Genomic DNA, 21993 nt, shown 5'->3' on the forward strand with positions numbered 1-21993 from the left:
ACCTTGAAGCATTTTCAACAGATGTTTTTTTTAAAAACGGTCAGTGTGTTTAAATGTAAGCATTTACAATGGTATGTGCATGTTTTTCCCAGGTGATCATTGGTGGAGGCAGAAAGTACATGACACCTAGGGGCATCAAGGACCCAGAGTACCCTGGTGATATATTTTCCTGGGGTACAAGAAGAGATGGACGAAACCTAATCCAGGAGTGGCAGAGCATGAAAACAGGAAAGGTAGCTCTTTTGATAACTAGCGCTGACACATAAACCAACTAATGAGGAGTTTGTAAAACCTGAGAAAAACACACAAAAATGCTCACATCACCTGGACAAAAACAGATCCATCTAACTGGTCAAACTTATGGAAATCAAGTGGAAAAATATAAGAATTGTTGGAATAATTTATTATCAGTGACCTAGATGATGCTAAGAATATTGTCAGAATCAGAAACAGCTTTGTTGGCCAGGATTGTGTGCACAAACAAGGAATTTGACGTGGGTTTCAAGCGCTAACAGCTTACAGACATTAAGTATAAATATATAAACTTAAGAGGAAATAATATAAAGGATAAAATGATCAATATGTACATGTATATGTGTGTACAGCCATTTTTTTATAGATGAAGAAAAAGAAAAAAGAAAGGCCGGTTGTGATATTGCATGTGGGGTCTACAGAGATGTTAGCTGCCCTTCTCCTGATCCCAGATCTGTACTGGATGGATGGAAGGTCAGCCCCAATGATTCTCTCTGCAGACCTAATTGTTCAATGCAGTTTGGCCCACTCCAGTTTTGTGGATGGATGTGCACAGGACCGAATAAATAATAGCTGTGTAGAACATGACCAGCAGCTCTTGTGGAAGATTGTACTTCTTCAGTCGCTGGAGGACATACAGTCTCTGTGTCTATGTGTGAGGATCATCTCAGGTCCTGAGAAAAGGTGGTTCCTAGGAACCACAAGTGATCCACAGTAGACACAGTGTTGTTGAGGATGGTGATGGGAGGGAGTGTGGGGGTGTTCTCTGGAAGTCCACCGTCCACTCCACAGTCTTAAGCGGGTTAAGCTTCAGGTGGTTCAGGTGGTTCAGAGGACCAACCAAAGCGCAGCCATCCCACCTTCCACCAACTTGTCCACAGCTCAGTCTGACACAAAAGCTCCCCAGAAGGGTGGTTGGTCCATGGGCTGCACCAACCACCCTCCTCTCCTCAGGCCCTTACCTGGATTTCAGATCTCCAAAGAAGATGTAAATAGTCTCTTTCAGTGTCAAAGGACCAGGAAAGCTCCAGGACCTGACAATGTCTCTCCTTCATGCCTGTGGTTTGCACTGACTGGCTCCCTGCTCTTCAATGGGTCTCTGGAGCTGTGTAAGGTGTCCTTATGCTTCATCATACCAGTCCCCAGGAAATCCACCATACCAGGATTAAATGATTACAGACCCGTCGCCCTGACGCCTGTGGCCATAAGATATTTCGAGTGACGGGTGTTGAAGAATGAGGTCAAAGAACACACCAATGGGGGGCGCCAGTGCTGGTAGTTCTTGTCCGGGAGTAGATGCTCCTCAGCCTCACATGCTGCTGCTGGTCAGTTCACAAGCTGGTGATCCACTGATAGGTGGAGGTCGGCTCTGTGAGCTGGTTGAGCTTCTGGTGAAAGATGTCTGGGTTGATGGTGTTGAAGGCCGAGCTGAATCATGCAGTGATTATAAAACAAATTCCTTTATTATGTGCCAGATAAGGGGTGAAAATTTGTTTTAAAAATATTAAAGGTCAAGTATGTAAAATGATGTGACATCTTGTGGTACAATTTGTTAATTGTAACCAACAGAACACCTACCTACCTACCCCTAAACTACAGTGACTGTACTGCATTGTGTTACAGTATCAAGTTGTGTTGGGGGATGAAACAATGCATCTGGAGTCAAGTGTGCCCAGCAGATTCTTTTGAAATTTTTGTTTAAAAAGGTTGTTTTCCAACTTGTTTGTAATTTTATCAGGTGGACGTCATCTGATCAAATTAATGTCAAAATGGTTTTTCAAAATGTTACATTCAAATTTGGACATGAACAGAATCCTTTTTGAAATTAGATCTTTTGATTGAAGGCCAGAACTTTCTCACAACTGAAAGTGCTGTTTGTATGTTATTAGGTCAAAACCTAAATTTATCTGCAGATAAATTTAGAGCAGATCTGACAATGAACAATAAAAGGATTGTTTAGATGGCTTCATTCACTGATGTGGAAAAAATAGTTTAATATTGAAATTGAAGGTGTGTATAACACCGAATGATCAAGCAACTGACCCACAAGCACAATCTGTTTTATTTTATCCATGGTTTTAAGTTTCTTGGTCTCTGTGTTACAGGTAGCCCACTATGTATGGAATAAAACTGATTTTGATGCTGTTGACCCTGAAGCTACAGACTACCTCATGGGTAATAATTTGTTTCTCATGTGTTTCCATCTTCGTTTGGTGTATTTCCTTCTTACAGATGATGCCAGTCGTAAATATTTGTATAATTTGTCATGACACTCTGCCTACAGATTTTTTAAGGAACAACTAGCTACAATAAAAATTGTTTTGATAGTTATGAGAAAATGATAAAAGGATCAATGCTGTTGCTGTAATTCCATTTCAGATAGTATTAATATTCAACATCATATTACCGTATAGTGACAGCTTTAGCCAAAAGGGTTTTAAGACTGAAATTTTAACCAAAAAGCATCCATTTAGACTATGTTTGTAATTGTTTCTTAGAGAAAAAAATCAACTTTTGCATGTGCTCATGACTTAGAGACATTAGTTTGCAGAACCAAATATAGCTAAATGCAGCTAATGCACTCAAAAAATGACTATTTGTGGTCTGATCTGTTATGATTTGCGGTTGTTTGGTTTTTGGTTTCTGGGTTTTTCTTATATTTGTCTCACAGTTTTTGAATCATGGTTCTGTTTATTATTTTTCTGGTCATGTTTTAGTCTTGTTCATGTTTTGTCAAGTTTGGTTTTTGGTTCTGGTCATGCTTTAGTTTTTGTTTGTATTCAAGAGACTCTGTTCTTGCTCCAGCCACGTTCTGTTCTGTCTGTTAATTATCTTTATCCGGTTCACCTGCTCCAAACTAATCTGTCTCCTAGCTCCACCTGGTTTACTCTCCATATATACACTCCTGTTCAGGTGTTCATTGCAGAAACATTATTCAAATATTGCTCTTGTCCTGTAGTCACGCCACACCTGTCTCGACCAGCCTGGCCAAGTCTGTTTTTTGCCTGTTCTGCCTGCCCGTTCGTTGTTTTGTTCCTGCCTCTTTTTAGAGTGAGTTTTATTTTTTATTAAATTGTTTTTTTCACTTACCATCACGCTGCCTGCTCGTCTGCATTCTGGGGTTCTATCTCGCAAACCATAACATGATCAGTGATTCATATTTTATCTTCAGATATTTACTTGTATTCTGTACTGCTGCAGAAAACTTACTGAGCCATATGTTGAGAACACTGTAAGATAAATATGAAAACACTTCATGAAGAGGACTAGAGCACACTTGAGAAGCTAGATTTGATTCTCAAGTACCATTAGTGCACTCATCCTACCAGTTCTAGTTGAAACATCTGCATGAGACCCATGCTTTGCAGATGTGGTCTCTTAAATCTGTGTCTTTAAAGCTTGAGTTTTGAAAGTTGCTGCTAAACATCAGGTGAAAACCAACAACTTCAGATTAGATTTTTAAATTAAGAAATCAGGAGGACAGCCCTTCATTAGCAATAGAAAAAGCATTAGTAGCTATTTAAATCTGTTTGTAGCTATGATCAAAAAATCAAAAAATGTTTAAACTTGTTTGCCTTTTGCAGAGACCTCAGTTAATTTAATATATTTTGACATCAGTCTTCTTTGTGCTGTGATTGTGAGGACGAGGTAGTGATCTAGTCATCTCCAGCTCTCCACAGTGATCTGTTCCTTCTGATGCTTTAAAAAAAACAATAGTAGTGGGATGAAAACCATGCAGCTGAGCCTCCCCTCGGATTAAACTAGTGATGCATCACTCTAATCTGGTTAGCCTGTCTCTTCACAGCTCTGTTTGAACCCGGGGATCTGCGTTATGAGGTAGAGAGGGACCCAAGCATGGATCCGTCCATTGTTGAGACCACAGAAAAGGCCATCCGGATCTTGCAGAAAAACCCAAAAGGTTTCTTCCTGCTAGTGGAGGGTAAGGATCAGTAAATATATCTTGTGGCTGCTCTTGCACAAATAGTGCCTCTTTCTGTACCAGATACACATTTTTTGTTGGTCTTCACCAGTAGTTACAAAGTTTCACAAATTACAGTAAAAAAAGTACTTTTCCAGTAATTCATTTTTTAGAACTAATCTTGGAAGGCATAGGGTGACCTTCATGGATTCAGCTTCATCTCCACCTTCCACAATGCATATTTTCAGAGAACAATGTACCTGCAGTAGATCCGGTGGCTTGATTCTGCCCACAGCTCAATGAGTTTGCTGCAGCGTGTGCTATAGTTGGGGAGCGGAGGGGCTGATGTGTTTCTGTTCCACTCGGCTGCTGCGCTGCCCTCCTCATCCATCTCTCCTATAATCTGAGGCAGCTGCCTGGGGACAACTTGCTTTCACCCAGTGTCTTCACAATGACTTAAAAATAACAGACAAATGTAGAAATAGAAGTAGGCATATGGTGCACCCAATCACTGACAGCTCCCTGAGATCTAAACTTCTCATCTGGCCTCTAGGTCACTGTGCAATATTAAGTGTCTTGCAAAAGCATTCATACATTTTATTAAATTTTTTGACACACTACAGCCACAAAAATTTTATTTTGGGTTGAGATCTATGTGGATCTATGTATCTGTGCTGCAAACAACAAAATGTACAGCAAATAAATTAATAATGCAAACTCCAAAAAAACTAATGCAACAGAAAAACGCTGCAAAAGAAAAAAGGTGCACTCACAGAATATAGATACCAAAAAAATACCAAAAACAGCAGTAAAAAAAAAAAGCTGCGAGCTCACTCCACCAAATGGAAATGTATTAGACCACTGGGGGCTATTTAATATAACCTATGCAAATATGCTTCTGTTCTATAATATTGTAAAAGATCAAAAAGAAAAAACATGACAGAAAACTTACATTTGTTTGCTCTCTCCAACTTTCTCCTGGACATCCCATTAATGTCTTTACTGGTCTGGTCTGATCCCAGTGTGTCTTGGTGTTCAACGCTCCCTAGTGGTCTGGTGGTCTTCTGTTTTGTGGAACTAGTTTGCGTTTTTTTTTTTTTTACCTTGCTGTTGTTTTTGGCGTCTGCAGCTTCTGTCTATTCTCCGTGATTGCAGCGTTTTGCTTTTGCGTTTGTTTTGTTGGTTGTAGGTTTCTTGCTTTTGTCTATATGCTGGGATTGCGACATGTTTCTATTGTAGTGTTTTTCTGTTGCATTTGTGTTTTTGTGCTTAGGAGTTGCATTATTCATGTGTTTGAAGCATGTTTATCCGTTTGCTGTGCGTTTGCACATTAATACACAGTGGCTGGTTTAACCTTTTCACTTTATTATTAAACGATCGCATTGCTTTAATTTTAAACAAAGAAACAATAATTACTCCTACTGGTGCTAAGCCAGTATAAGAAAAAAAAATTACAACTGTAACAGTGTTATCTATACCATTATTTTTGTTGTTTTTTTGTTCTTTATAGAACACAACAAGAATAACAAACTGATATGACCTAATTAATTTGTCAGACTGCCTGCTCTGGAAGAGCCTGCAGTGCGCCCCTCAACACACACATGTAGCTTGCCAAATGTAGTTTTTAAACGGCATTATTAGTGATATGTGGCACACCTTTAGCTTCCCCATTATGACTGTCTTTTTTAAACCGGCTGACTAATATTGAGCTGCAATAGGTGGGGGAAGGGCTTTGTTACTCTATACTTCATCCTACTGGAGAAAATTCCGCCCACTCCAACAAATTCTCTGGGATCTCATTAAAAATATTTAATTATGGAACAGCATGATCAAAAACATTTAGTAGTTTTGAAACTGTAACTTTTTAAAGCAAACCCATGCCCAAACTTCAGCATCCAAAAAGTCACGTGTTATACTGTTATCAGCATCCAAATTTCTAAAAAAGAATCTTGGCACACAAGTTTTATATATAAGGATTTAAGAAAATTAAACCGGTCAAAAACAATCACATACTTTTACTTTACTTTTACTTTTAGTATTTTTTTCATAGAACATTTTACACAATTAAAATAATAATCAAATATTGTGGCCTTATCTGTTGCTCTTTGTCATTTTATTTGTCTTTTAATGTCAACAGCTAAGATCAGAACTTTATTTTGTGATTCAAAAGTTAAAAGCTCAACTAAAAACAAGGGATTTTGGTGAGAATTTTAAGTGTAACACTTGATTTAGCTTTCTTATCACCTGAGCAGGCCATTGTTTTTCCCCACTACATGACCCCACTGCAGTTTTCTCTTTAAGCCTCTCTGTTCTACATGTGTCCAGGGGGGAGAATCGACCAGGCCCACCATGCAGGTCGGGCTTACATGGCTCTCCATGAGGCTGTGGCTTTCGATGACGCCATTGCCAAAGGACTCAATCTAACCAAAGAGGAGGAAACTCTTACTATAGTGACAGCCGACCACTCCCACCCTCTCACCTTGAATGGATTCCCTTTTCGAGGTCAAAGCATTCTGGGTAATTTCCGCTTTAACTTTGTCTGCAGGTTTTGGTATAACATGTTGGTGTGAAGGTTGAGTCTGCTTCTCGTTTTCCCCCTAAGCCTGTCTCTTCTAATTCATTTTCCCCCGCCGTGTGTGTGTGTTTGTGTGTGTGTTTGTTTCTGTGCATCAGTACCTGCTTCCTCACAGCTTCAGAGTGCTTCAGCCACCAGCACTTTGACATTTCCTACGCTTTGTCTTCCCTACAATTACAGTCTAGGTAAACACATTGTTAGCAGCCTCTCTCCTGCTCACCTTTCTATTTCAGTCACTTTCCCTCTCTTCATCTCTCCTCCCTCTACCTGTCTCCAAGTATCGACCACAATGCCTCCCTATCTCTCACCTTCTCCTTTTTGTATCAGAGCCCCTTCTCCTGATGGAGAGTCTCCTTACCCTCCTCACATGCTGTTGACCTCTTTACCATCAGCTCTCACTTTTCAGTCTTCTCTCTTCACTAACTTTTGAGCTTACACTGAGATAATTCAGCACTTTAATGAAGACAAGGGTATAGCTTCTCAATTAAAGGGTAATTTCCATTGCATTATAGAGCCAGAAAACATAAAGTTCTTAAAAGCATAAAACACATTAATTACAACTTGCATTTGTATTGTTTTTCAAAGCGGTTAATTCCTTATAAAGCGTATTTTTCTGGCACCAAAAGAGCCTTTTCAATCACACTTTGTTAGATAGAAATACAGTACATTTCAAAAGTATTCACCCCCGTTGGCTTTTACCTATTTTGTTAAATTCCAACCTGTAATTTAAATCTTTTTTAAGCTTATTTTATGTGGCGCACCAAGGAGTTCTTTTAAATCCCTGGGTGTGGTACCTTTTGTTTAGTCTCAAAGATTGTTTACATTTTCTTGCATATTTTTCAAATTCGGACATAGAAATGAATACAACTATCATGAGCTTCATGCTTGAACAGAATTGAAAAAGTCAGATTCTTAACACTTCTTTTTACTGTGTGCTTTCCTGTCTTGTTTGGATCACAGTGAGCCTTTATGTTCCTGAACCGAAGTTTCACAGATGTTTCCAACAAAATCCATGGCAAACACTGATATTTTAAGTGTTTGCTGGAACAATTCTTTCCCTTTAGAAGATACAGCCCACAAATACATCAATATCAGCCCTCAAAACCTGTATTGATTGGGCTACAGTTGTGTGGTTGTTTGATGCGGTTTCAACTTTTCGGCTCTCTCTGTCCTACCTTGATTGTACCCCCTCATCCTCCATCTCCTCCTTCCTCTCCCTGTGGTGCAGCAGTGATTAATCGGATTGTGAAACTCTAAGCTCTTCATCAGCAGGGAGACTTGCCAGGCTAATGGCTCATCTGGAGAGAAACACTGAGACACTCAACAAGCTTGAGACCTCTTGCAGCCCCCTGGGGATCTGCAAACCCTTTCTTTTGCTCTGCTTGTGTGTTTCAGTAACCACTGTATGTGCATGTGTATATGACTAAGGAAGAAACAGAAGAAAAGTGCACATTTAATCTGATATGTTTTCCAGGTAAATCCCCTCTGTGGGGTACAGACTTTCTACCTTACACCACGCTGATGTACGGCAATGGACCTGGTCACAAAATCATTGACGGCAAGCGCCCTGACATCCGCAATGTCACCACCAGTAAGGAACAATCCCTGTTTTTTTGGATAGATAGATAGATAGATAGATAGATAGATAGATAGATAGATAGATAGATAGATAGATAGATAGATAGATAGATAGATAGATAGATAGATAGATAGATAGATAGATAGATAGATAGATAGATAGATAGATAGATAGATAGATAGATAGATAGATAGATAGATAGATAGATAGATAGATAGATAGATAGATAGATAGATAGATAGATAGATAGATAGATAGATAGATAGATAGATAGATAGATAGATAGATAGATAGATAGATAGATAGATAGATAGATAGATAGATAGATAGATAGATAGATAGATAGATAGATAGATAGATAGATAGATAGATAGATAGACTACATTTTTTTGCAAAGGATTCATCTTTATTTTATCTCGTTGCAACCACAAACTTCAAGGTGTTTTATTGGAAATTTAAGTGATAGTACAGTGAGTTATTGTGAATGGGAAAAAGTAATACAAGGCCTACCATTTTTGACAAAAAAAATCTGTGTATTTGATATTCACTCCCCTTTACTTGATACCCCTCTGGATAAAACTCAATCCACCCAACTACCGTCAGAGGTCATGTATTTCGTAAATTTGTTAATATTATTGAACAAGCTGCATCATAAAGACCACAGCAGACAGGTCAGGGAGGAAGTGTTGGAGAGGTTTGAAGCAGGATTAGGCTCCAAAACAATATTCAAAGCTTTGGACATCTCATAGTGCTTTGTTAAACCCACCAGGACAACTATACTTAGAGCTCTCTATAAATCTGACCTTTATGGATGTATGCCAGTTAGAAAGCTATTTTTAATTAGCAATTCATAAAGCAAGTCCAGGTTGCAATTTACCATGAGCAATGGTGAGAATACATTAAACATGTGGAAGAACGTGCTCTGTTCAGTTGAGACCAAAGCTGCATTTTTTGGCTTACTTGCAAGACACTATTTGTGGAAAGCTAATACTATTCGTCACCCTAAACACCGCATATTTTGGGTGAAACAGAGGTGGCAGCATCATTCTGTGGAGTTGCTTTTCTTCAGCATTAGTAGGGAGGCTGGTCCGAGTTGAAGGGAAGACGATTGGAGCTAAATACAGGGCAACCCTGGAAATAAAACTTATTAGGAACCGAAAAGGAGACTCTTTACAGGGGGTGACAGTTGTGGCACATGAGGCAGTGGTGGGGGTTTGTCCTGTAACTGGTGGGTTGCTGGTTCGAATCACCATTGGGGACTTAGTCATTGGGCAAGACACAGCTGGATACAATGTAGCTCACCAATGTCAGTGTGTGAATGTGTGTATGAATGGGTGTATGGCTGTTTGTAGTGTAAAGCGCTTTGGGGTCTCTGGGGACTTCATAAAGTGCAATAGAAGTGGAGGTCATTTACCATTTTACCGTTTTCACATAATATCCCTTTAGCCTTATTTTCTTTTTGCTCCATGTGCTGTTTTACACATTTAATGACTGCAGCCTTTTAACAGTAGGTGTTCAGCCCCAAATAACAACCTGCAAGTATTTAGATAACAAAATCAGGCAAACACCATCTTCTTGTGTAGTTAGAACTTTTTCTGAGTAGACAGAGAATGCAGCTCCTTTCCTGCAGGTTAGACATTCAAATGTAGTTGAATATATCCAGTTGAATGAAATAACCCTCTGTATGTTTTTTCTTTTGTAGAAGATAAAGACTACGTCCAGCTTTCTGCCGCCCCCTCAGATTCCACCACCCACAGCGGGGAGGATGTTGCAGTGCTGGCCCGTGGACCCATGGCTCACCTCTTCAGTGGGGTCCAGGAGCAAAATTACATTGCCCATGCTATGGGCTACGCTGCCTGTGTGGGTGCTGACATGAGGCACTGCCAGGGGTAGGCGTTACCACCTGTAAACCCCCCCAACAGGTCTTGGGCAGTTCAGCCTTCAGCAGCTCTGTTCAGCAGTCTCCTCAGTTTGCTGCTGGCCTTAACCATACTCATGTAACACCCCCACTCCCCGAGTGACAAATTTATTACACGACCTTAATGAGTTGTGGCCTAAATAAGTACTATATTAAATTATACTAATGTATTATCAAGATGTAAGTCAGTCTCATGCATTTTGCCATTATTTAAACAATAATATTATGAATCAGATGTGATTCTTATTCTTTCTTTTAAAAAATCAGTTGTTATAGACTCAAAAAGCCCAGAGGTCCAACTGTGTCTCAGCACTTTGACTTATTTTCACCCTCAGATAAGGACATGTCAAACCTAAACATGAAGTGTCATGTCCAGGGAAACCTTAGCTCTGACTTGCTGGGTCTCAGGCTCTTAGCTAGTGCAATATTCCATCTTTCATATGTTTCTCTGTCCAGGAGTCTAGACTTGCGGTCTCCACAACTGGCCTGGGTGGCTCTAAGGCTCTAAGGGATGAGAGCAGGCAACAGGTGTCTGTACAACAAACTTGGGTGTTTGGATGAAATGAGTGTTTTTGATCCCCATCTCAATACTATAGCCGATAGGTGAAAGGGCACTTATAATTGTAAGTCTCAGTCCCAAGGGAACAGAATCTCTTCTGGTGTAAAGAAAAATATTTTCTTAGGAAAGATATGTAGAAAAACAAAGGGTTTCCAGAGTGCTGCAGGGAAACAGTCTCCTGAAAGTTGCAGGCAGACAGTCTTAGGCTATGTTGACAAAAATAGCGAAATAAATTTCAGCAGTCACACTTGGACCAGGTGATCAGACGGAACTGTAAAGGTTTACACTGAGGACCCGTAAATTAAGCCATGACACAGGAGCAAGCTAAAAATCATTAGAGGGTATAAACTTGGCCGATCACAAGGAGATAGATGAGAGCAAGGAAAAACTGCTGGCTCTCTATTAGGAGAAGGCGGTCAATAATCTGGCAGAGAGGCAGAGGCTGGGGAGAGCTTATGAAGTACTACGCTCAGGTGAAACAGAGAGGCAATTAGGGATGGCACAGGTGGGCTGAATGAGAATGATTGAAATGGAGAGACAAGGCAGAAAGAGCGTGGAGACATGAAAACAGAAATCCCAGGCATGGTGTGACAAAAACTTGAATCATTACAGGAACACCATAACTGCTTATTAAGATGGAAGCGGAGCTTCACACATCTCACTTTTTTATTTCTTCTTCTTCTCTGACATGGCATTGAGGTGTCTCGCTTTTAAAATCCTGCTGACTTCCTGAAATTTTCCACTATATCTTGTGACAGCTTCAACAGTGAGAAAACAAACTTGGAAGATGAAGTGTTTCTAAGGACACATTCAATATGATGTTTTTGGGAACAAATGTGTCAAAACCATCTGCTAACTTTATCAAGGATGGAAATATTTCAGCACATTATCCCAGAAAAACCCTCTATTAAAACTCTCTTAAACGCCTTCCACATGAGAGTCAAAGGTGTGACAATAATTACTGGTGACAAGCAGAGCTATAACATAATACGAGAGAATTATTTAACCATCTTAACTCTGAATAATAAAGGAAAAGAGAGAGACATCAGCTTTCTTTATCAGTTCAAGGTCTTTTCTCTGTCTCCCTGAACCTAGAATTAGAAACAAACAGTCTGTACTGACCTGGGGAAAAAGTGTCTCATCTGAATGAACCTTAATCTGCTCAGTATATTGGCTGATAGGTACAAAAAAAAACATTTGCAGGTAGAAGGAAAATACTCAGATTGTTTACCATAAAAAAAATGTATCAGGAGTGGCTGTGATGCAGAAAACAATTGGTTTGGATCATAATACAACCACACTGATTCACAAATAAAAAGGTGTCCTTACCTTACCTTGTTTTAAGTCCATATCCAAACTTTGTCCTAAAACCTTTTACACTGACAAGATGTCCAACTAATATCAACAACTGGTCTGGATAGCTTTTTCCCTTAAGTGAAAACATCATTGGAAAATGGCATTTTTGTATTTACATCTGGTTCTCTTTGTCTGATATTAATATTTGTTTGATAATATACAACATTTAAATGTTACAAAAACCAAAACCACAAATCTGTAAGAAGACAAATACCTTTTATTCCTATAACATAATTCTGTTTGGATATTTTACCATTTCTTTTGGCAGACATATTAGAGTTTATTTAAATATGTTGGTTTCCTGCTGTGCCCTGGTTTTTCAACAAAGTCCAAAAAATGTCAGTAGGGTTGAGGTCCTTCCAGAGGCCAAAGGTTAGTTGCATCATCCAATCCAAAATGAGTTCCTATATGGATTTGACCTAAACTGTCACCCTCAGATTAAATACAATATTGATCAAGATGATCAGGACCAACCCAGGAACCACCAAGGTGAAAAATCTGCCATCAACTGAAAACTTTTGGTAAACCAGCAACACTTTCCACAGTGAAGCAAGTTTAACATCAACATGGACAGAGTCAGTGCAGACCAGGAAAAAAGCATCTGCACCTTTAAATAGTTGGAATTTGTAGCAGCCCGTGCAGATGAGTCAAATGTCAACTGTGCATCTGGAGGAAGCTTTTTAAGGTTGAGACAAAAATTTAGCTATTTAACCAGAGTAACACAGAATGTTTAAAAGAGTCAGCAAAGTGATGTTAGCATCATACTAAAGGTTTATTTTGCTGCCAGTGGCTCTACTTCCAAATACCTTCACCACATATTGGTAGAAATATAATATACACACTAAATTTATATGATTAAATAATTTATAGATGTGATGTAAAATGCATGTAGGACCAGTGAAGCTGACTAATAAGATTTTAGTTGCAGTAGGTTATAATTTTCCAACCTGTGATGCAACAGGCGTCCAAGTATGGCTCCTTTTTGCTTTGATCCTTTCCTCCATTATCTACTGTGCTAATTAAGGTTTGAGGCGGCGTGTTTCATGATATCACCACGGCAGTCCATTAATAATGCAAAATATTTAAAGTTTGTCTATTTTTATCTGTGACAGATTGTAGTAATTATTCTGAACATCTGGTGGGGATTGGAGTTTGTTAAGCCTGATTTGGACTCTTCTTGAGCTCATTTAGCCTGGCCAGAGGCCCTCATCATGTTTGTTTCAGATCCTCATCTTTTACACAGGGACTCAGTCATAGATCAGATAGTGGAGAAAAGCTTCACTTGGAGACATATTAATAGATGTATAAATGTATAAATACAAAAGGTGACATAAACATTGTGTGTTAAAGAGACAAAAACACAGAGAATTATTCAAGAAATGCATTAAACTTCACCTTCAGAGTTTGTCATTTATTGTAACATATGGAAGCCTAATGCAAATTATTTAATATTTCTCATTATTTTGTGGTGTATTTATTTTCGTATAGTTGAACTCTGGACGTCCAACATTCATTTCAAACAAAAATGCAATTTCTCTCAATTGACTTAACCTGCTTCTCAAATCTATAATAGCATCTTTTCTGAATTTTGGCTGATGAAAATCCAAACATTAATTAGCAGTTTGTTCATCTCTAGCAATGAGGGCCAGAAGGTTTGGAACAGATTAGTTATTTGGTCTGCAGGAGGAACACTGCCATTTCATCTCTGCCCTCCTTAAAAGCACACATAATGTGGCTTAAACCCCAAATTAATTGGCTTTAAGGTAATCTTTTAATTTCACCAACATGTCTCTTCTGACTGGAAGTAAAATTAATGTTTTGGAATGGCCCAACTAGAGTCCTGACTTAAATCTGATAGCAAATCTGAGGAGGGAGCTAAAGATTAGGGTGATGGCAAGGAGGCCTTATAACCTCAAAACCTTGGAGCTCATCAGCAAAGATAAACCTCTAAAAAACAAGTGGACACATGAAAAAATATGTTTAGCAGAAAAATTTGTTTCAGGCTGTAATACTAATAAAGATTTTCTATTGGACAGTGAGAAGGGTCCAAATAAATTTAACATACCATTTTTATTAAAATGTAAATAAAAACCATTGTAATTGACACTCTTTATACATAGTTTAATATCCTTTAAGACAGGTCTATCTTATTTCCTATCTGCAATAAAACTTCTTGATTAAATGAAAATAATTTTAAACTTAAAGTTGTTGTGGGGCATTAATAATTTGGGCCTAGCTGTACATGACCAAACCAGTTTCATAGGCTGATCATATAAAAACTTCTCATGGCCACATTTGGAAGGTTGGATGTTTTCTGGCTAAATCCATTATGGGTCTATGAAGATCTTAAATGTACAGTAGTGCCTTACCCAAATATTCATACCTTTTTCTACTCTTTGTCATTTCAAAAAATTTGAAACACAAATTTCAGTGTCTTTTGTTGGGATTTTAGGTGACAGATTAACACAAAGTAGCAAAAGTAAAGTGGGAGAAAATTATTCATATTTTATTTTTTACAAATAAAAATCTGAAAGTGCAATGTGCATTTGTGATCACCCCAATTTCCTTAACAACTCTAATAATATCTATTACAATTGATTGCCTTGATAAGTCACCTAATTAGTAAACAGAGTACACCTATGTGTAATTTAATCTCAGTATAGATCATAAGCATACAGAACACACTCCTTCCCACAGTGGTGGTGGTAGTATCTGTCAAAATGTCCGGTTTTACCCGGGGGGGTATGAGAAACAAAGGTGAGGGTGATCAAGGTAATGGCCAGGCACAGGTGGGTTGAACAAGCTTAACTGCCAAGGCGGCAGTGCAGAGTGAAGGCTAAGTAACTGAAGGAAGAGATTGGGACAAAACAGACATATGCAGGACACTCAATAAAGAAGGAAAAAGAAACCGAAACCTAAGGGGAAATAAACTAGAGTGCACATGGAATAAACTAAGATGCTAAGCCCAAGGGATAAATAAGAAAACAACATCTAACTAATGATAACCACTGAGTAGAGCAAAATAAGGAATCCAGTGAACAATAATAAAAAAAAACACAAATAGGAATTAAAACCTAACACCCAAGGATCATGACAGAATCATGCTGTGGGAATGCTTCTCTTCAGTAGGCACATGATATTCATGTTCATTTTGATATATTAGGATGGCTGAGGCAAACCAGGCCAAGTCCAAACCCAAATCAAACTGAGAATCTTAATAGGACCTGAAAATGAGGACCCCATCCGGTCTGATGAGCTTGGGCTGTTTTGCAAAGAAGAATACACACAAATGTCACTCTCTTGTACAAAGTAAAGACATACCCCATAATACTTGTGGTTCCAATTGCAGCGAAATGTGGTTCTACAAAATATTGAGTGTAGGGGTCTGAATACAAACACACACCACACTTTTCAGATTTGTATTTGTAAATAAATGTTTTAAAACCATGTATACTTTTCTTCAACTTCACAGTTATGTACTGATGGTCTTCCACATGAGATCACAACAAAATACAAGCTGAAGTTGGTGGTTGTCATGTGACAAAATATCTATATCAAAAACCCACACTTCTACATTCTTCTCATTGTCCTTATTTATTTAAGTGTTTTTACACATTGTGGTTGTTGTTTGGATTGATCTTGGTATACGATGTGAGCCATAAAATCTCAAGTCAAAATCCTTGTTAGTACACACAAACATGGCCAATAAAATTGATTCTGATGGACAATCCTAAAGGGAATTAATTCTTTTGCAAAATATTTTAGGTGCATATAATTTTATCACTTTAACCAAAACCAAAATCATTCCGAATCACGCCCTTCTGCATCGTTATTAAATGCACAATATATGATTAATTGCATCAAAAACTCAAAATCAGAATTTTTGGTCATTTACAGCTTACATCACTCTTCTCTCTAATAAAAAGCCGGACAGGAAATAAGTAGCTGCTCAGTAATGAACCGCAAAGTTCTCTGATGATCACATGTTGCACATATTCTGCTCCTCAGCTCTGCAGTCACACGTTGTGCTGCGCAACAGGCTTTCTCCGCGGTACTCCGGCACCGTTAGCTGACAGTACCGCGGCTGGCCTGCCGGTGGCGCTAGGGCATCGGATAAATGCCATGAACGGGGGAGCTGAGCGGGCCTCCGTGGGCTTTGTCTCTTTTGACGCAGCTTGGGGTGTGTTATGAAATGACGGTCGAGTGCGCGCAGCAGAGAGGGAAAGTTGCTGCAGAAGATTCCTATCCTGTAAAATGTAAAAGCAGGAGAAGAACCTATCTGACTGACAGTTCTCCCACTTATAATTGTTTCATAAGCAAACAGACGCGCACAGCTCGGGTCCATTATACCCTCTTTTGAAATGTTTATTGTGCTAAAAGCTGATGGTTTTTATTTTTAAGCCTTATATCCTCATCTGTACAAACATTTATGAATAAAACCCTCTCTGGGATTTTTTGTTTCCCGTTTGAACTTGAACATATGCGTCTACTTAACCTAAACTTAAACCTTTAAAGGGAGAAAAAATGGAATAAACGCTCCTCACATTTAACACTGAACCTCCTCTGAACCTTATTAAAGTTATTAGAACAACATTCCCTTCCCAAAACCTAACGCAGTTCTGCGGAGGTGCGGATTTCCTGCACACATACGTGGCCGAAGCCCTACTTTCTATAAACGGCATCGCATTTGTGAAATATCAATAACATCCAGTGGGTGCGTGCACTAAAATATGGGGTCATTTGGGCTTTTAAAATCCGAATAGGCGCCACTGAGCACCCACTCAGAGAGCGTTAAGCGGTGCTATTTCGGGGGGAGGACTGAGTGTAGGTCTTTGCTCCACGGGAGACGGTAGCGGTGCAGCGGAGATACGCGCCTCGTGGGTCAACAGCTTTGCGAGGCTGTCTTTAGATCCCTGGTGGGCGTGAGGGAAGACGAAGGCAAGAAGGATGCTGGTTCAGCTCCAACCAGCCTAAAGACAAGTTTGCATTGCTTACAAATAGGTCAATCTACAGACTGTCATTACTTTTTTGGGTCTTGTAAAGAACACCTGGATGTGTCAGAAAAGCCAGCCAAAGATCAAAACTACATCCAGCTGAAAATATTTCACAATATAATTTTTCATTCTACTTGATAAACATGTACTACATTTTTAAACAAATAATCCAAACACACAAACTGAAGTTTGTGGTTGGAACATTGAAAAACCTGGAAAAGCTCAAGGGGCACCCTTGTACTTCGCAAAAAACTATTGTTGCAGGGAACCGCATACATGAGAGGAGTTTTAGGTCACAATGCGCCTGCAGTTAATCCGCAATGTGTGCTTGTGGGCTATATAACGGGGTTATGGTGTCCTGGGGCATGTCACTTTGCTCATATGTGGTTTATATGCTGCGTCCTTGACCACACAGAGGCTCAAACGCATAAATAAACATCAATAAAGTGAACATTTTAAAGGTCCAAAACAGAATAGTTTAAGTCGCTCATTTTCCTTCAATCTTAATACACAAATGATATGTCTCAATATGACGACATCTGCTATTCACTTTTCTACATCAGAGCTGCTGTTATTATGTCAGCTGGTGTAAACACGGACAGGAAATGCAATCCAAAATTAAAAACTTGCTCCTCCTCTGCGTGTACTTACAACTCCTCCCGCACGTGACTCCAGCCAATCCCGTCTCTTTCCGCTCCTGCACAGTAAGAAAAAACATTCAAGAGGCGGAAAGTCGGCGCAGGCGGTATAAGAGCGGGTTAAGCATGGATTTTCTTTCTATCAACGTGTCGACTCTTCACTTCCTGACCGGGGACAGGGGAAACATGCCAACGGTGTGGCGTGGACTCGACAGACATTAACGGAGCGTTGGGGGGGGGGGGAAACTCCATTGACACCGCATACATAACACTGTCTTGCAGCTTTCAGACTGGGGCAGAAACCCTCACTGCTGCTGTTTCTGCTGCTCCTGCCTGCAGAGAAGAAGAGCGCTGTCCCTCCGCTGTGGTGCTGAAACGCAGGGTCCAAGCCCCGCGCATGGTGCCGCAGGGCTGAGATTCAAAGAGAGACAAGAGATTTATAAAGGCTGCAGAAAAACTTTGTGTATGGACTTAGAAGAAACAAGCTGCAACGCTGAGCAGAAGTGATGGACAGACTTCCCTCCAGTCCTACAGGCTTCGATTCGGCGGTGTAAGCACAGCAGCAGACCCTTCCGTCTCTTCCGTCAGTAAGGTACGCTCCGCGTCTCTTTACACTCGGATAATTGCGGGAATGAATTGTAATAGATTGTGCTTCTAAAGGGAGGGTCTACGTGCAGCAGCGAGAATGGGCTGCATCAGCTCCAAAGCGCCTGTTGGTAAGACGTGCTTTAAATTAAAACAGCACGATGTGGGAAGCCTGTGTTTTGCATTTGTTTTGCTGCATCCTTACGTGAGTCGGCAACTGTATAAGTGTGGATTTTGAATGCAAGCTTCTTCTGCAATGCAACACACATTACAGTTCCGCTAAGTCACATGCACATCAATAACAGTCCACACTATATGATTTAAGGCAGGAATTTGCAAAGCCTGATTATGTGGTCAAGCGAGCCAGCCGACTCTTGAAGATATGCAGTCAAAGCAGACTACTTATCCGGAAATTAGCTCGCCCATTCATGGTGTATAACGCTGAAGCAGCGTCTTCAGAGTACACCTGAAGATGAAAAAAGTCACCACAACTGCACAAGTTGAACGGATATCTCATTTGATAATTTTCAATACGAATTATGTCGAAAATAAAAAGCCTAGCTGTTATGTTGTGCTTACTACCCCCACCACTGGCATATATATGAAAGTCACAAAAAAAAACAAAAAAACATTTGATTGACTCTAATGGCCAAACATTTTACAATATTACTAATAATATTATATTATTTTACAGATGATAAAAAAAAAAAAAAAACCTTTGTCATCTTATAGCGCCTCGCTTTAGGCTTCTATTACTGAAAATAAGACTTGTTCTTAAGTGGTAGACCGGCAGTGGCTGTGTTTTTATCCCAATGTATGAATTAAAATCTATAGGAAAAATACAGAACGTTTGTACAGCACACAGTAGCGCAAATCAGCATAAAAAATCTTAAGGAATTCTTGTGATATCTCTATGGAGGAAGAACTATTGAGAGCCTAAAAAAAAACCACTATACTGTCAGCGTTTTAACGGCCAACTTAACCCACATGCGGAAGAACACTCAGAGAACAGTAAACAGTTTTGGAAGTTTATTGCTAGAATTCTGGAACAGATAATGATCAGGACCACGCAGGCCATGCAGACAGATCACCACGCAGACCACCATCAGGCCATGCAGACAGAAACCGGAGGACTGCGAAAAAGAGGGAAACAGGTCAGGGAAGTACTTGGTGAGTGACAGCTAACAGTCTCTGTTTTAGAAGGCTTACGGTGTGCAGGGAGGACTAGATACACCAGGGAGATGGTAAATGAGTCTGCGTGGTCCAAGTAAGCAGATCGTTGGAGGGTGGACTGGGTGCGTGCAGGTGAGGAAAGAGTACCGGAGAACGGACAGCCAGCTGGGACTTGATCCGGGTTCTTCTGAAGCAGGGTGCGATAAACCATCAGACTGAGTCAAAAGACTGAATATGGAACCTAGAAGGAGCGAGACAGAAACGGTGAGTAATTTCTCTTAATCAAAGAGACACAAGATTTTCAAAATACAAGATCTGGCCAGGTGATGGTACCGCTGTAAGCAAAACACTCAGGCAAAGAAGTGCTGGCGATCCGTCCCCTATTTACTCCTCCAGATGACCATCAAAATGAGGAACACCTGTCGCACCCAGAGACACAGCCCTCAGCAGCACCTGGTAGTGGAAGAAGATAAGCAGGAGAGGCAGAGACCGCAGACTCTGACACCATCTCCCCCTCAACGGCCGCCACCTGGTGGCCCTGAAGGCCCAGCCTGCGATGACAAAAAAAGTCTGAATAAGAGACGGGTCCAAGATGAAGGACCCGGGAACCCATGAACGATCCTCCAGACCATAACCAGCCCAATCGACCAGGTATTGCCAACCCCACCCACGTCGACAAGAGGCCACGATCCGACGGACCCTGTAGGCTGGATGACCCTGGAAGTCCCGGGCGGGTGGAGGAGGCTCGGCCGGAGGGCAGAGCGTGCTGGTTTGGACAGGTTTGAGCTGGGAAACATGAAAAAACATGAATACGGAAATGAACTGGAAACCTGAGACAAACTGAAGTAGGACCAACTAGAGACTCGACAGGGTAGGGACTGATGAACCTGGGATACAACTTTCTGGACAGGGACTTGAAAGGCACATTCCGTGCGGCAAGCCAAACCTTCTGACCGGGGCAGTACTCGGGAGCTGGAATGCGGCGTCTATCCGCATAACGTCTGTTCTGCTCTGATGTCCTCTGAAGAACCCGGACAGTCAAATCCCAAACTTGCCGACATCTCCGAACATGATGCTGCACAGACACCGAGGCTGCCTTCTTCTCATCTGATGGAAACAACGAAGGCTGGTAACCAACAGAGACCTGAAATGGAATGAGGCCAGTAGCTGCAGATACATGGGAATTATGAGAGTACTCTATCCACGGCAGGTGGCTGCTCCATTCGGTCGGTTCGGCTGATGTAACACAGCAAAGGGCTGTCTCCAACTCCTGGTTCATCCGTTCGACCTGGCCGTTAGACTGCGGGTGTTCCCAGCTCTGTGCAAAACTCCCTCCAGACCCTGGAGGCAAACTGGGGACCCCGGTCGGAGAGGATGTCTTGGGGAATTCCATGAAGGCGAAAAACATGCTTAACAAAACGTTTAGCAGTCTGAATGGCTGAAGGCAACATCTTGAGGGGAACCAAATGACAAGCCTTAGAAAAGCGGTCAATTATGGTCAGGATAGTAGTCATGCCTTGGGAGTTAGGCAGCCCAGTGACAAAATCCAAGGCGATATGAGACCAGGGTCGCCTAGGAACCTCAAGCGGCTGCAGAAGGCCGGCGGGTGGACAGTTCGAAGACTTGCTTCATGCACAAGTGGGACAGGCGTTTACAAAGTCTCTGATGTCTTTATGAAGTGTCGGCCACCAGAACTTTCTGGTGACCGCTGCGATGGTTCGACTGACACCAGGGTGGATGGAGAACCCTGAAGAGTGAAACCACTTGATGAGCCGAGAACGGACCGTAGAAGGCACATTGGTGCGGTTGGCTGGTCCAGTACCAGGCCCCGGCTCAGTAAGGAGAGCCTGCCGCACACTGTCCTCGATCTCCCAGGTCATGGAACCTACAGTACAGCTAGGTGGTAGAATGGTGGCCGCTTGTTTCTCTGAGTCATCTGGAGCAAATTGATGGGACAGTGCACCAGGCTTAACATTTCTGGAACCGGGTCTATAATAGATGTTCAGATTACACCTTGAAAAGAACAAAGACCAGCGTGACTGACGGGGATTTAGGCGTTTAGCAGACTGAATGTAAGCCAAATTTTTGTGGTCTGTCCATACCAGCACGGGATGTTCAGCGCCCTCCAGCCAGTGCCGCCACTCCTACAAAGCCAGCTTGATGGCGAGGAGTTCTCTGTCACCGACGTCGTAATTTCTTTTGGCTGAAGACAGTCGGCGGGAGAAGAAGGCACACGGATGGAGTTCCCCATCCTCGTCCAGGCGCTGGGACAGCACGGCTCCCATCGGTGTCTGAGGCGTCCACCTCCAAGACGAATTGCTTGCTGGTGTCTGGGTGCATGAGCACTGGAGCCTGGGAGAAGCTCCCCTTTAACCTATTAAAGGCTGCTTCGGCCTTCGGGCTCCAGGCAACTGGACGGACTGGCAAAGAGCCTGAGACGCAGGT

General features: G+C 41.1%; 3 protein-coding genes across 5 annotated transcripts in view; 2 read left to right on the forward strand and 1 right to left on the reverse strand.

Moving 5' to 3' along the window:
- The window catches only part of alp3 (alkaline phosphatase 3), a 28703-nt gene extending 15143 nt beyond the window's left edge, over positions 1 to 13560 (forward strand). Inside the window, exons 6-11 of the mRNA XM_047392529.1 lie at positions 93 to 233; positions 2358 to 2427; positions 4058 to 4192; positions 6497 to 6688; positions 8221 to 8337; positions 10028 to 13560. Coding sequence (XP_047248485.1) covers positions 93 to 233; positions 2358 to 2427; positions 4058 to 4192; positions 6497 to 6688; positions 8221 to 8337; positions 10028 to 10218 — 846 coding nt within the window. The 3' untranslated portion in view covers positions 10219 to 13560. The remainder of the gene's footprint in view (positions 1 to 92; positions 234 to 2357; positions 2428 to 4057; positions 4193 to 6496; positions 6689 to 8220; positions 8338 to 10027) is intronic.
- Positions 13561 to 17888: 4328 nt separating this feature from the next.
- Positions 17889 to 21993, forward strand: part of fam131ab (family with sequence similarity 131 member Ab) — a 28592-nt gene continuing 24487 nt past the window's right edge. For 2 of the 3 annotated variants that reach the window (XM_047391822.1, XM_047391825.1), the window contains exon 1: positions 17889 to 18382. Coding sequence is in view for 1 of the 3 variants with exons in the window: in XM_047391821.1 (XP_047247777.1) it covers positions 18476 to 18506 (31 nt within the window). In the remaining 2 variants the exon portion in view is untranslated. Of the gene's footprint in view, positions 18383 to 18450; positions 18507 to 21993 lie in introns of all 3 variants that reach the window. The other variant, XM_047391821.1, reaches the window with a different exon arrangement.
- LOC124884134 lies at positions 20064 to 20956 on the reverse strand. Its single transcript, XM_047391826.1, has 2 exons — positions 20436 to 20956; positions 20064 to 20334 (listed from the first exon to the last, which is right to left on the reverse strand). Exons 1-2 carry the CDS (start codon positions 20954 to 20956, stop codon positions 20064 to 20066), a joined length of 792 nt encoding a protein of 263 aa, XP_047247782.1.

The sequence above is a fragment of the Girardinichthys multiradiatus genome, chromosome 18 (genome assembly GCF_021462225.1).
Source record: "Girardinichthys multiradiatus isolate DD_20200921_A chromosome 18, DD_fGirMul_XY1, whole genome shotgun sequence".
Lineage (NCBI taxonomy): Eukaryota > Metazoa > Chordata > Actinopteri > Cyprinodontiformes > Goodeidae > Girardinichthys > Girardinichthys multiradiatus.

What these genes read in the sequence shown, in the direction of transcription:
- LOC124884134 (XM_047391826.1), bottom strand. Translation starts at nt 20,956, where the DNA reads ATGTTTTTCGCCTTCATGGAATTCCCCAAGACATCCTCTCCGACCGGG. An exon ending in TCCAGAAAGTTGTATCCCAG is followed by an intron (nt 20,335 to 20,435) that starts GTTCATCAGTCC and finishes CATGTTTCCCAG; the next exon opens with CTCAAACCTGTCCAAACCAG.